The following is an 11664-nucleotide window of genomic DNA, read 5'->3' as shown; positions in this document are numbered from 1 at the left end:
TTTATTTTCTTGCATAATAATCCATTGACAATAGTTAATAATATTAAACATATAAATCCACGTGTATATTACCATGACATGATACAAACCAATATAATATTCACTGTCAACTTTCAACCTGCTGTTCGGTGAGAAGTAGTTGTTTTGCAGATGTGATATCTCCTCAGCATTTTATGTTTTATATCTAAAATCTTCATGAACAGGTCAGTTTAAGCAACCTTCATCACCATTTCTTAAAACTTTATAATATATTTATTCAATCTATTGTTTACCTTTCATTTTCCCTGATTTAACTTCACTTCCAATTCAAAGTTTAATGCCACCTTTTCATTTTATTTATCTTTTGTCACACCAACTCTTATTTATAATACATGAAACATTCATAAAAACTGATCAAACTCTTCATGCATAATAATAATGGGAAAACAAGAGTCTAAACAGTTTCATGGGTTCAGGAGTAACTCCATGAAACTAGGTTCGTTTAAGGGCGGTTATGTCGGTAAACAACAACGGCATATTTGGATCAGAAAACCTTTTTCATCACTTGTTTTCACCGTTGCATTGATCGGTTTTCTTTATATGTTGGATTCTCTTCTCGGCTCCATCTTTGAGCCATCAGTTATTCAAAATACTTCCGTAATGGCTAAAAATGAGAGTGGTGGTAAAAATGTGGTGCAGATGTATGATCAGCTTGCAAGCATGGCTTCTAGTGCTCTTGTAGAGGTTTGGTTTCTTGTTTCAACCTTGTATATTGTTGGATATGCGGTTTCTTGTTTGTCGTGTGGACATGTTGGGTAGGTTGAAAGTTGAAACGGAAAAAGTTGCTTGTGAGCTACTCAAGATCAGCTCGTATCTAGCCGAACTTAAACGAGATCGAACCTGAGCCCGAACTTGAGCTTAATATAATTTTATTAATATGTGTAAATTCTAACAAAAACAAAAATAAATAATAATTCTTAAATATTATGTTATATAAAAAATAATAATACATTTTTTGTTGGCGCGCGCGTATGATAGTTAATAATCCAAATCAACTCATTCATAAGTAACTGGACTGATTGCATTTTATATATATATATATATATATATGTTTCTATGTTCATGAATGTTTCTTCATGTAGAGAGAGCTTAAACAAGACGAATCGAAATTTTGGAAGGAATCTTATCATCAAGCATCTGCATGGAGTCCTTGTGCGGATAAAAAGGAATCAATAAGAGCCCGGTAAATACTGATTTCGCTATCTTTTGGTAGTTTGTATACTCTATATTTGGTAAAATTGACCAATTGAGTCAATCTTTGACTTATTTGGCATAATAAACTATTCATTGTTTGGATTTCATGAATGTGATTGGGTGCTAAGCGGGTCGTTTTCGCTGGTTTATAGATCCAACACGACACGAGCCCAATAATCGTGTTAGGCATATGAGCACAAACATGACATGATTTATGTCAATTTTTTTCTTTTAATTTTTAGATTTTCGCATAAAAATCCCAACAAATTTAATTTATTACATAAAACACATATCAAAATAAAATAAACGGATTAAACGGGTCAACTAGGGCATGTAAACAGCCCGTGTTGCTAATTGGGTTCGCATGCTCGAGCTGACCCAAACCGTTTTTTACTAAACACAAACATGCAAATGTTGTTATCCATGTATATTAGATTTCCAAAGTGGCACTTTTGGGCTTTGACCGTGAAAGTCAAACTTGACCGTTTTTTTCTCAAATGGTTCCCTAAATGTAAACTTATCTTGTTGAGTTGGTTATATACTTAAATTTATTTGTCAATGTTGCTAGGACAGGAAAACTACAAAGCAACACTGGTTATATATTGGTTAGCGCAAACGGAGGTCTAAATCAACAACGGGTCGCTGTAAGTACAAGTTTACGCGTTTTTAAATCTTCTTAGAAACCATTTGAACTCAAAACACATATCAGTATACTTTGAGAATTTTGGTTTATTTATGATCTTTATTATCTTGCATCTATATACAAGATTAAACGTTTCTGCGCGTGTAGGTTTGCAACGCTGTCGTTGTAGCATCATTATTAAATGCAACATCAGTTATTCCAAGATTTCTTTTCAGCAATGTATGGAAGGATCCAAGGTATGTGGAACTGATCATCTGTTTGATTTTACATATAATGGTTTTTATTGCCTTAACTTTGGCAAAAAAACAGAAAAAAAACAAAAGTCTATATTAAGTTTGATAGCTGTGTTTGTGTGATTCAGTCAGTTTGGTGATATTTACCAAGAAGACTATTTCATGAAAACTTTGAAGAATGAAATCAATATTGTAAAGGACCTCCCTCCTCATCTGAAATCACTAGATTTTAAAGAAATCGGTAGTTTGGTACGTCGTTTTTTATAACTTATCTTTGTTTATCTGTCCATCTCAAAATAACAGATTGTTGTAGACAAAAAAAATGAAAACGGAAGATCAAATAAATATTGCAAATTCATCATAAATGTAAGTAGTTCTAAGATAATATAATGTTTTTTTACTGTTGATTTTTCAGATAACAGATGCAGATATCAGCAAGGAGGCAACACCAACAGAATATATTGAAAAAGTACTTCCTGTATTATTAAAAAATGGAGTTGTTCATTTCCTTGGATATGGAAACCGTCTCGGTTTTGATCCGTTACCTTTTGAACTTCAGGTTAGAACTTAGAACTGCTACCACTACTTTCGGCTCAGCTCGTTTATCTTAACGGGCTGAAATGTTGAGCTCAAGTTTGACTTACTGAGCTGGCTCATATAGTTTTTGTATTTTTAAAAGAAAAACTATATTATTATTAATGTGCTTAATTAATAAACCACAAATTTGTCAATTTATATATACTGAAATTTGGGTTATACTTTTGGTTACAATTTTTATATATTAAAACACTTTATTTTTAAACGAGTTGATGAGCAAGCTAATGAGCCCAAATTAGCTTGGCTTGGGCTCGGCTCATCTACAAACCGGACAGGCTCGGCTCGTTCAATATCGAGCCGATTTCGAGCAAGCCTCACAACTTTTTGAACAACCCTACTTTCAAAGTATCATCTCACTACTGAGTTTCTTTGTAACTCAAAACAATCATTTTAACTTTGTTGCATGCATGCAGAGGTTAAGATGCAAATGTAACTACCATGCACTAAAATTTGTGCCCAAAATTCAAGAAACCAGTTCATTGTTGATAAGAAGGATAAGAAAATACGATGGCCCGAGGAACAAGCTAGATAAGCAACTATTAGGAAACTTCATCACAGGTTTTCGGTTAAGCGGGCCTGATATTAACAGAGAACCACTCAAGTATATTGCTCTGCACTTGAGATTTGAAGTTGACATGGTTGCATATTCTTTATGTGAGTTTGGTGGTGGACAAGTTGAGAAAACTGAACTCCAAGCTTACCGAGATGTTCACTTTCCGTTACTTATGCAACGACTGAAACAGTCAAAGTGAGTTAATTCAATAATAATATTATTATTTTTTAAAATTCAAATACAGTCAAATTTTGAACTTAATGATCATGGATTCTATTATTGTAGGGCTGTTTCTGCAGAAGAACTAAGGAGAACAGGAAAATGTCCATTAACACCCGAAGAAGCTGCACTAGTTCTAGCTGCTCTTGGTTTCACAAGTGAAACATATATATACCTTGCTGGATCTCAAATCTACGGAGGAAAGTCAAGGATGCAACCGTTGACTAATTTGTATCCACGTGTCGTCACAAAAGAAGACCTTCTCTCCCCATCAGAGCTTGCACCATTTAAAAACTTCTCTTCTCAAGTAAATCACTAATCTTTATCATCTTTAAATCAGGTCATTAATAACATTCCCATCCCTTGACTTTGACTTTGACTTTGACTTTGACTTTGACTTTGGTTAATAGCTAGCAGCATTGGACTTTATCGCGTGTGCCACATCAGATGTATTTGGTATAACCGATTCAGGTAGTCAGTTATCTTCATTGGTCTCTGGTTTCAGAACATACTATGGTGGGGCCCACGCACCGACACTAAGACCGAGCAAGAAGAGACTTGCGGAAATCTTGTCAAAAAGTCAAACTATAAATTGGAAGGAGTTTGAAGCAAGAGTGACAAAGATGATATCAGGAGCACAAAGTGTACGGTTGAGGGGGAGGGGCCGAAGCATTTATAGACAACCGAGATGCCCTGAATGTATGTGTAGGTCCCACTAATCGTTGTTCGAACGAAGAAGCGCACATAAGAGCATTCTTTTGTTGTATATTTTTTAGAATTTAAACAATGGTTAGTACGGGTCAAATGTGACCGGGTTGACTCACAAAAACTCCATTAAAAATATCATAGAAATCATATTTTTTTGTATAAAAGGTATTTAGAAAGTTAAATGCGTTAAAAGAAAACGACTTTGAGTGACTTTCAACCACTTTTCTATTACGGGCAAGATGGGCGCAATTCGGTTTTAGTATGGGTCAAATGGCTTGAGTTGACCAGCAAAAACCCCCACTACAAAAATCATATTTACTTTATATATAGATTATTTAGAAAGTTACATGTGTTGAAAGTAGACGACTTTGAGTGACATTCCTATTACGGGAAAGATGGGCGGGTCAGTTTTACCATTTTAACCCATAAAAACTCCATTGCAAGAATCATATTTTCTTTCTATAAAAACTATGTGGAAAGTTACATGCGTTAAAAGTAGACGGCGTTGAACGACTTTCAGTGTGTTCCTATCAGCTAAAAGTAGACGAATGGGTTGAAATTATCATCTCGAATTAAGCTTTAAACAACATTAGACTTGCTTACAGCCCGATACAAATAACAAAAGTTGAGACAAAAAAAAATTACATGAAATAAAGAACGCCAAACTATATCATGATGTCATGAAAAATAATACAACATAAACTTTTCTTAGCTGACCCCCCCCCCCTCATCCTAACCAAAAGGGACTGTGATCAGCACAATCTCATTCTTGCAAAATGACAAAACTACCCTAAACCCTAAACCCGATACAAATAACAAAAGTCGAGACAAAAAAAATTTACATGAAATAAAGAACGCCAAACTATATCATGATGTCATGAAAAATAATACAACATAAACTTTTCTTAGCCCCCCCCCCCCCCCCCCTCATCCTAACCAAAAGGGACTGTGATCAGCACAATCTCATTCTTGCAAAATGACAAAACTACCCTTAACCATTAAACTTTCGGTCTAAAAAACTCATGATGGTGGAAAGAACCTGTCAAGATTGAATGGGAGAGTGTAAAACTCCTCGTTTCGACTATCACCTTTAAACGTTCTAAACTTGGCCCACCACGGCATCCCCCTGTCTTTTGCGCTGTCTTTCAGCTCAAGCGTGTTGTCAAGAAACAGCGCCACCATTAATGCCACCGTTGGGGATGAGAAGAAGATTGTGTTGAGGAAATCATTGAACTGCATAAAAACACACATGCGAAAAGACTATAATACTCTTCTAGTTTCATACGTAAAACCACCATGCAAACGGATGTGAAAAGACCAAAATACCCTTCTGATTTCACACGTGAAACCACCATGAAAACAGATGTGAAAGACTAACTTACCCATTCAGCCTTTGTATGTGAAGGACCATGAAGAGCACCAGCCGTGTACTCCCTAAAATACTCAGGAATTGACAACCCGAGAAAGAAAGAAACACCCACAATAAACAAGTTTCTCATCGAGTTCATATTTGTGAATTGCAAGAACGACAACCCGACAGAAGCTAACAAACACATAACAGAAAAAATGAGATCAATTTACATTTTTGTCCCTTTTAATAGCAATATGAAACAAGTCAAGATTCTCACCAACAAGACCAAATAGCACGCAGTATACCGCAGCAAATATTGGAAAAGGTATTGATGCAAACAAAGCTCCAAATTTCCCTAAAAATTATAAAAGAAAGATAATCAAGAAATGTGAATCGGATAAAGAACAGGGTTGACTTTTGTTCTAGGGTGCATTGACTTACCTAAAATCGAGAAGAAGATCATGAAGCCGGCTGAGATTTGAATGACTCTTCGGCTCCCTACACGAGTGCTGCCTAGAAGACCGACATTTTCTCTGTTTTGTTTCATGGAAATTAATCTTTTAGCTCATTTATGTGTTTTGTTTCAAACAGCATAAATAATATCAGAAATACTTACATGGAAACTGTTGAGCCAGTTGCTGTTCCAAAGAGACCGCTCAAAAGAATGCCGAATCCCTGTGTGATCAAAAACGAATATAAATGTATCCAAGCTTTATGAGTCAATAATAATATTTTTTTTATATGTTTACAGACATAAAACTAACCTGCCACCCGATGCCACGACTGAGAACATGAGGAGGAGGGGGTGTAGCACTCGCTAGGCGGGCTGCTGCTTTATACGCGCCCGTCGACTGTAAAAGCAACCATAAATCTTTATGTTACATTCATTTTGTGGGGCCCATTGAACAAAACTCAGTTCTAAAAATTTTGAATCTTTACCTCAACAAGCGAAACCAGAACCGCAGCCATCATTCCAAAAGCATGCCCTGCTTCAAAAGTCGGTGCACCCCATTGAAGCGGGTATGGGATCTTTATCCTGCATCCAGAACGAACCGAACGTTTAGTGAACCATTTATGAATTATATGGCGGGAAGTTTGTTAATTTTGAATCATCGTTTAGTGAACTATGAACGAACAAAGATGAACAAAAAGTTTTGTTCATTTAGTTAAACATAGGAACATGAACATATATCTTGTTCGTTAATTTATTTTCGCTAGTTTAAATTAAGATCATTTGTATACGTTCTTTAATAAATTACTTAATATTTTAAGGTCACAATTTAGTCTAGTTTTTATAACTTTTTAGGCCCAACACATTATTGTTCGCAATTACTTTTAATTAGTTTTGGTAAGGTTTGTTCGTTACGTCTACTTGTACGTGTTCGATCGTTTGTTTTGTTAAACTTAAACGAGCGAACACTAACATGATCCGTTAAACGAACGAACACTAACATGATCCGTACGTGTTCATTCAGTTCGTTTACAGATCTAACTCAAACTACTAACCATGGTGCAGATGGTATGAGGTCAGCTTTATCAGTTCTGCAGTGCATTTGAGTTTGTTCTGGATGATGTTTATACGCACCACTAGCAGTCAATAAGTGTGCATATGCCCAGATCACTGCGATCGTTAAAAGAAGCGCAAACCGCTCCAATATTGGCAGTTGTTTTGCCTGAAACTGTTTCAGGTACTGTTTCCCAAACCAGAAATTAGATCACATACAAATTAATCAAAATTTAATGTAATTCAGTCAGATTAAACAATTTATAAGTACCTGAGAGAATGCGACAAAAAGAATTAGCATCGGTATGCCAAATTCAACACATCTTCCAACCTATAAACAATTTGAGTAAAGTATTAAGCTTTTATGTCAAAAACAATACAGGGTTGACTTTTGAAGTCAAATATTTTTCTTAGACACTTTAAAGTTAATGAGGTGGTATTGCGTAGGTCGGTAAACCAGCGAAGCTACTCGAGACTGGCTCTCTAAAAGCTCAAGTTGAGCCAAATTTAAACGAGCTCGAGCCTAAAAATAAGATTGTTTAATAAACGAGCATGAGCCCGAGCTTCACTTATCGACCTCGAGTTGGCTCGAGAGACTAAACGAGCCTGTTGTTTATATAATTTTTATTTAATATATTAAATATATATTTTTCATAATAGTTATTAATATACATAAAACTATGATAAAACTATTTTTTTAATAAACAAGCTACTTCCAGTGGTTCATTTTTCAAGATCGAACTGACACGTGAGCCAAAACAAGCCTATTATTTATATAAATTTTATTTAATATATTAAATATATATTTCTATAACATCTACTACTATACACAATATTATACAATATTATGATAAAAGTTACTAAATAATATACATTATGTTATGTACGGAGTACCAAATTTATAAATGCACATATATATATATATAAATAATTATGAAAGTATTTAAACTAATTGAATAAACAATGAATAAGCCGCACTACAGCTTGAAAAACAGCTCATGAGCCGAGCTCGTTCTCAAGCTATCGTAAGTTAAATGGGCTCGAGTCGTTTACATCCCCTATTGCTTATTATGAAAGTGTTCATACAGCTTGAAAAACAGCTAATTTGTGTAAAGTGTTCATACCACTGGAAATCCTCGGTCAAAGAGGCCAAAACCGGCCAATGCAATCACAGGAACCATACCAACAGGGCTAAAGAATCTGCAATGAAAGAAAATTAATTGAACTTGACTAAAGAAACAGAATTTAAAGGATTGATGCTTTATTAAATTAAATTATTCACCTTGAACATATAGCCCACAGCTGGCTGTACCCCAAGATTATCTGCACACTCGAAGCCACGATAAGTGCACCTTGTATTGCTCGCGTTGTAGCAAGAAATCTCTGCAAGTGCAAAGTAAATTTATCATTACATAATGTGATTTTTCCTTATTATTGATAAAAGAAATGACAGTTTCTCATTAATATTGATCAAAAGATACTGTTTTCAACTTCAACTAATAACATTGTAGCAAGAAATCTCGCCCGACTACACTAACACGCTTACGCGCATATAATAAATAAAATGTTGAACGTATTAGAATCTTGAAATTATTAAAATACTGTAGTTGAACACTTTATATACATTTTATACTAAAAGTTGTATATGAAAATTGAAAATAATTAAAAATACATATAAATAAATAATAAACGAGTCAAGACTGAAAACTACTCGCTCGAGCTCACAATAGTTAAACGAGCCGACCGAGAATACCAATGCCATATTAACTTATTAAGGTCCACATGAGAAGCACTTAGGTGTGGCTCCTACCCTTGACATGGGCATGGGGTCTATTTATTCTTAAAGCAGACAAATTTGCAATTGCTGATTGAAAAAAGAAAAGATGGTTTTTTTATTAGGTGGGACATAGCAAATGTCCCTTGAAACATGGAGATTATACTTTACCTACTCACAATCTCAAAAACATTTTATATCTTTTTAATACTAGAAAACATATTACACATATCAAAACATCATGTAACAAGTTTATAATAATTTATGTTACCATATGATCATCCCCAATGGCTGCAAGAGAGGGGTCATGTATGATTGAAATTATAGGCACCATGAAAGCCCATGATCCGCCAACAACGGCAGGTAATCGGGTTCCGAAAAGTGTTTGCAAGTATGTATTAATCCCTTGAACAAACAGCAATGTTTGCACCACCCTCACCTTGTCACCCTGCAGATATTAATGTACAAGTTGTAAAGCACAGTTATAGATATGGTACAACCATCTGATGCAGGTTTTTGAGGGAAAAAGACTCACAGAAGTACCACCCATCAAAGGTACAAGAAAAGTTGGAATCATGACAGCAGTTCCTAAAGATAAGATGTAATGTTGGAACCCTAAAGCTATGGCTTCCCCTGTTTATCAAGAACACAAGATACATTGTATTAAGCTCATATTAAAATGCTAAAAGTGTAAAGATTTCAAAACTTTTATAAAAAGTTAAGAAATTTACATACCCATGAGGGATTACAATGCTAAAGTGTAAAGCTTTTATGAACTTAATAAAAAAAGTTAAGAAATTTTCAAACCATTACAATGCTAAAGTGTAATAATTTCATTAATTTTATAAAAAAGTTGAGAAATTTACATACCAATGAGGGATTACAATGCTAAAGTGTAAAGATTTCATTAATTTCATAAAAAAGGTTAAGATTTTTACATACCCATGAGAGATTACAAAGTGTAAAGATTTCAGTAACTTCATAAAAAAAGGTTAAGGAATTTGCATGCCTCATGAGGGATTACAATGCTAAAGTGTAAAGATTTCACTAATTGTATAAATATATATATATAAAAAGTTAAGAAATTTACATACCCCATGAAGGATTTGAGTCAATGCAGTACTCTAAACCCTGGAGTTGATCAGTTGGAAGATGAGTGATTTCCTCTGCTTTTGGAGCTTCTGCCATTGCTTTCAAAATGGGATAATCTTTAAAAAAAACAAACAAGATTCAAGATTCTATCTTGTTTGGAATATAAAGAATTAAAACACAAATGGGTTCAAGATTCTTGGATTCTTTGAAGTTCCTAATGTGTTAATTTAATGGCTGGACCAACACATATGGATTCAAGATTCTTGAATTCTTGGATTCTTACTTGTCACAAAATGAGGTCTTTTGGTGGTGAAAGTGACACAAAAACACATACAAATGGCATATGGGGGGTGATTGGATTCTATGTGTGAAAAAGAAAGTGAAAGAGAATTAGAGGATGTATGTATGTATGTATGTATGTATGTATATTTGTATGAGCAATGAGACAGAAAGTAAAAAAGAAAAGGTTTAAGGGGTCAACAATATATGGTGAAAAAAAGCAAAAGTTGATTGGAGAGTTGCAGTGGGAGTGTTTTTATTTTAGTTTGGTTGAATGTGTTAGCTTTAAGTTGTGATGTGATCTGTTTAACATTTGGCAGAAATGCCCCTCGAAAATACTTCCAATGTTATGTTACCGTTGGTCCCTGCAGTCTGTGTATTTAATATTTGGATGTCCCATACATCACGTTATTTTACTACTCTTAGTTTAATCATAATTATTATTTTTAACCATCAAAAGTTGTTTTTGCATAAAGCCAACTATCCAGGGTAATAGCAAAAGACTACACTATGATTAGCAATCACCAATAGCATGGGATAGCTCAAGCCATTATCTTCGGTTTCAGGAGCAACTCGTTGTCATGAGACCCATTGTGATAAGATTTAGTTGGGATTAGATTCGGACTTGAGATATGCTGCATGTATTCCAAATCTTCACATCACCTCTGAATCACGAGGTACACCTAATACCCTGTTAATTAGTTGAATCGGATAAATTACAGATTGTATTACATACAGTTAGAAAAATCATAATTTGTGCTAAATAGATGATTTATTCAATATGTAGTTAATAGTATTAGATTTTAACTTGTATTGTGATTATTCATTTTGATTTTGATTTGTACAACAAATATAGAATCTTTTCCTCAAAATTTATTAAATAATACATTGTTATTTGCTTTAAAAATATGTAGTATACAAATCAAAATCAAAATGAATAATCACAATACAAGTTAAAATCTAATACTATTAACTACATATTGAATAAATCATCTATTTAGCACAAATTATGATTTTTCTAACTGTATGTAATACAATCTGTAATTTATCATATATAAGTAAGATTCTCTTGGATTCGAATTTGATTCATGATATCTATTATCTAAATGCCTGTATTCCAGTTCTTGTTTTTTAGTTGAAAATCTATACATATATAAGAAAAAAGTGTAATCCGTGTAAGCAACAACGTGGAGACACAAGTTTCTTAATGAAGAATTAAATTTTAATATTAAAAAACAAATTAAATTTACAATGTAGGATAACTTTAAGATGGCAAAAGTTATATTTATTGTATTTACTTTTAGCCTTAACCCGTAAGCATTATTTTTCATTGTTAGCTTTGATAAAGAAGCAATTTAAGAAAATAACATTTAGGTTATAATATTTCTTTGGAAAATAGCGACATAATATGTGCAGGGATTAAACAGCATAGAGTGTAACAATTAGACCATGAGTAGTCGTAATTCTCCACCTCCAGG

The 11664-nt window shown here is 33.9% G+C and overlaps 2 protein-coding genes across 2 annotated transcripts; one reads left to right on the top strand and one right to left on the bottom strand.

The window, feature by feature from the left end:
* The first annotated feature begins 364 nt into the window (after window positions 1–364).
* Window positions 365–4199, top strand: LOC143617901 (O-fucosyltransferase 8-like). Its single transcript, XM_077090304.1, has 9 exons — window positions 365–723; window positions 1122–1222; window positions 1802–1877; window positions 2024–2112; window positions 2238–2358; window positions 2525–2668; window positions 3120–3454; window positions 3545–3785; window positions 3889–4199. Exons 1-9 carry the CDS (start codon window positions 418–420, stop codon window positions 4195–4197), a joined length of 1722 nt encoding a protein of 573 aa, XP_076946419.1. The 5' UTR covers window positions 365–417; the 3' UTR covers window positions 4198–4199.
* Window positions 4200–5086: 887 nt separating this feature from the next.
* LOC143617904 (nucleobase-ascorbate transporter 2-like) lies at window positions 5087–10108 on the bottom strand. Its single transcript, XM_077090306.1, has 14 exons — window positions 9910–10108; window positions 9351–9448; window positions 9087–9263; window positions 8324–8424; window positions 8166–8241; window positions 7313–7372; window positions 7044–7228; window positions 6477–6573; window positions 6302–6388; window positions 6154–6212; window positions 5979–6070; window positions 5815–5892; window positions 5569–5729; window positions 5087–5419 (listed from the first exon to the last, which is right to left on the bottom strand). Exons 1-14 carry the CDS (start codon window positions 10001–10003, stop codon window positions 5207–5209), a joined length of 1578 nt encoding a protein of 525 aa, XP_076946421.1. The 5' UTR covers window positions 10004–10108; the 3' UTR covers window positions 5087–5206.
* Between the last annotated feature and the right edge of the window lie 1556 nt (window positions 10109–11664).

The sequence above is a fragment of the Bidens hawaiensis genome, unplaced genomic scaffold (genome assembly GCF_021521415.1).
Source record: "Bidens hawaiensis isolate Kalapana, Puna unplaced genomic scaffold, B.hawaiensis_p1.1 tig00060139_1, whole genome shotgun sequence".
In the NCBI taxonomy this organism is placed as follows: domain Eukaryota; kingdom Viridiplantae; phylum Streptophyta; class Magnoliopsida; order Asterales; family Asteraceae; genus Bidens; species Bidens hawaiensis.
Note: the sequence above shows the minus strand (reverse complement) of the source record. Positions and strands in the feature narration are given on the sequence as shown.

What these genes read in the sequence shown, in the direction of transcription:
- LOC143617901 (XM_077090304.1), top strand. Translation starts at nt 418, where the DNA reads ATGGGAAAACAAGAGTCTAAACAGTTTCATGGGTTCAGGAGTAACTCC. An exon ending in TAAATCAACAACGGGTCGCT is followed by an intron (nt 1,878 to 2,023) that starts GTAAGTACAAGT and finishes CTGCGCGTGTAG; the next exon opens with GTTTGCAACGCTGTCGTTGT. An exon ending in TTAAAGAAATCGGTAGTTTG is followed by an intron (nt 2,359 to 2,524) that starts GTACGTCGTTTT and finishes TTGATTTTTCAG; the next exon opens with ATAACAGATGCAGATATCAG.
- LOC143617904 (XM_077090306.1), bottom strand. Translation starts at nt 10,003, where the DNA reads ATGGCAGAAGCTCCAAAAGCAGAGGAAATCACTCATCTTCCAACTGAT. An exon ending in CTTTGATGGGTGGTACTTCT is followed by an intron (nt 9,264 to 9,350) that starts GTGAGTCTTTTT and finishes TAATATCTGCAG; the next exon opens with GGTGACAAGGTGAGGGTGGT. An exon ending in CTCATACCATCTGCACCATG is followed by an intron (nt 6,574 to 7,043) that starts GTTAGTAGTTTG and finishes TTCTGGATGCAG; the next exon opens with GATAAAGATCCCATACCCGC.